The following is a 1737-nucleotide window of genomic DNA, read 5'->3' on the forward strand; positions in this document are numbered from 1 at the left end:
ATAACAGAAAACATGAGTCTATTTGTCAATTTCTTTGTGAAAAAACAGATGTGGAAGCTCGAGTCATGAAATTTGAGAAGTTATCTTGGCCCATCCTATGATCCTGAAAACAGAGAAATATTCATTTTACTTAAAGTAAGGCCCAAGCAAGGATCATAATCAAAACCCATATAAGATCATTTTAAAAAGAAATAAAGAGCAGAATACCATCCTTTTAAACAATAAAGTGCTCCAAAAGGTTATGGGTACAAAACATAAAAACTGTAACCTAATGTTTCAAAATGAGCTAAAAATCAATTAAGAAAATTATCAAAGTATTGAAAGAACACATATATCATAAGTAGAATCCTTAGGAAAAAATAGAACTCAGAAAAGAATATAAATAAAATAATATATAATATCAGTAATTACAACTAAATGAGAAGGGGCAAATGAATAGATAAAATAGATAATGCCTTAAGATAAATAGAAAATTAAAAGACTGAACTTTTTATTTATTTATTTTTTTTTTGGGGGGGGGAAATAACTTTATTGTGTTTGGGGCAGCAGGCAGAGGTCCAGTCTCAGAACTTCTGGAACTGCTTCTTGGTGCCGGCAGCCTTGGTGACCTTGAGGATATTGAAGCTCACAGTCTTGCTCAGGGGCCGGCATTCGCCCACTGTGACGATGTCGCCGATCTGGACGTCCCTGAAGCAGGGAGAAAGGTGCACGGACATGTTCTTGTGGCGCTTCTCAAAGCGGTTGTACTTTCGGATGTAGTGAAGGTAGTCTTGGCGGATGACGATGGTCCTCTGCATCTTCATTTTGGTCACCACGCCAGACAGGATCCGCCCTCGAATGGAGACATTACCCGTAAAAGGGCATTTCTTGTCAATGTAGGTGCCCTCGATGGCCTCCTTTGGAGTCTTGAAGCCCAGACCAATGTTCTTGTAGTATCGAGGGAGCTTTTCTTTGCCAGTTTCTCTAAGCAGGACCCTCTTTTTATTTTGAAAGATGGTCGGTTGCTTTTGGTACGCACGTTCTGTCTGAATGTCCGCCATCTTCCCGGCTGCCTGAAAAAAGGAAGGCCGCGGCGGCGTCCGGGTTTCCTTATCGACTGCAACTTTTTAAACTAAAAAAAAAGTTTAGAAATTTCAATGCCAGCCTAGATGGATTAACAGAGGCCAAATGTACCATGTCATATGAACAGGTGAAAGAAAAAGACAAAATACATAAAACAATGATTATCAAGACATTGACATCTAGCAATGAAGGGCATCTAGCATCTTTATTCTCTGAAAAAGAGAGAACCAACAGTAGCCCTACTACTGTCCCAGTGTACTGCCCAGGGACAGGATCCAGACCACAGGGCAGGTGGGGAGGACTCAGGAAGATCCCAGAGTTTTTCTCGGGGGGTTGGGTAGATAAGAGCTGGAAATCTCGGGAGGTCAAGGCAGCCAGAGTTCACAGGGGGACATGCTAGACAGGAGGGAGGGAAAGAGAGGGAGAGAGGTGGAGTGAGTGGTAGGGGAGAGAGACAGGGAGAGAAGGAGGATGAAGAGGGAAAGAGGAAGAGAGACAGAGATCAGTAAAGTGTCCTCCTTGAGTCTTCATCTGAATATTGATCAACTCCTCCATGTCAGAAAACTACTAAGCAGGGAAAGAGATGCCTTAAAAGATTAGAAGAAACAGTTCTTGGGGGCTCTTGGGGAATGGTTTCTATTCCCACCAGTCAGAGTGCAGAATTCAACACAGGGC

At 42.3% G+C, this 1737-nt stretch overlaps 1 protein-coding gene across 1 annotated transcript; it reads right to left on the reverse strand.

Annotated features, from left to right (window-relative positions):
• Positions 1 to 516: 516 nt before the first annotated feature.
• Positions 517 to 1069, reverse strand: LOC102282866 (small ribosomal subunit protein uS17). The gene has a single exon (XM_005905521.3). It carries the CDS (start codon positions 1038 to 1040, stop codon positions 564 to 566), a length of 477 nt encoding a protein of 158 aa, XP_005905583.2. The 5' UTR covers positions 1041 to 1069; the 3' UTR covers positions 517 to 563.
• Between the last annotated feature and the right edge of the window lie 668 nt (positions 1070 to 1737).

This window comes from Bos mutus, chromosome 16 (genome assembly GCF_027580195.1).
Source record: "Bos mutus isolate GX-2022 chromosome 16, NWIPB_WYAK_1.1, whole genome shotgun sequence".
Classification (NCBI taxonomy): domain Eukaryota; kingdom Metazoa; phylum Chordata; class Mammalia; order Artiodactyla; family Bovidae; genus Bos; species Bos mutus.

Coding starts and splice junctions, on each gene's coding strand:
- LOC102282866 (XM_005905521.3), bottom strand. CDS start 1,040: ATGGCGGACATTCAGACAGAACGTGCGTACCAAAAGCAACCGACCATC.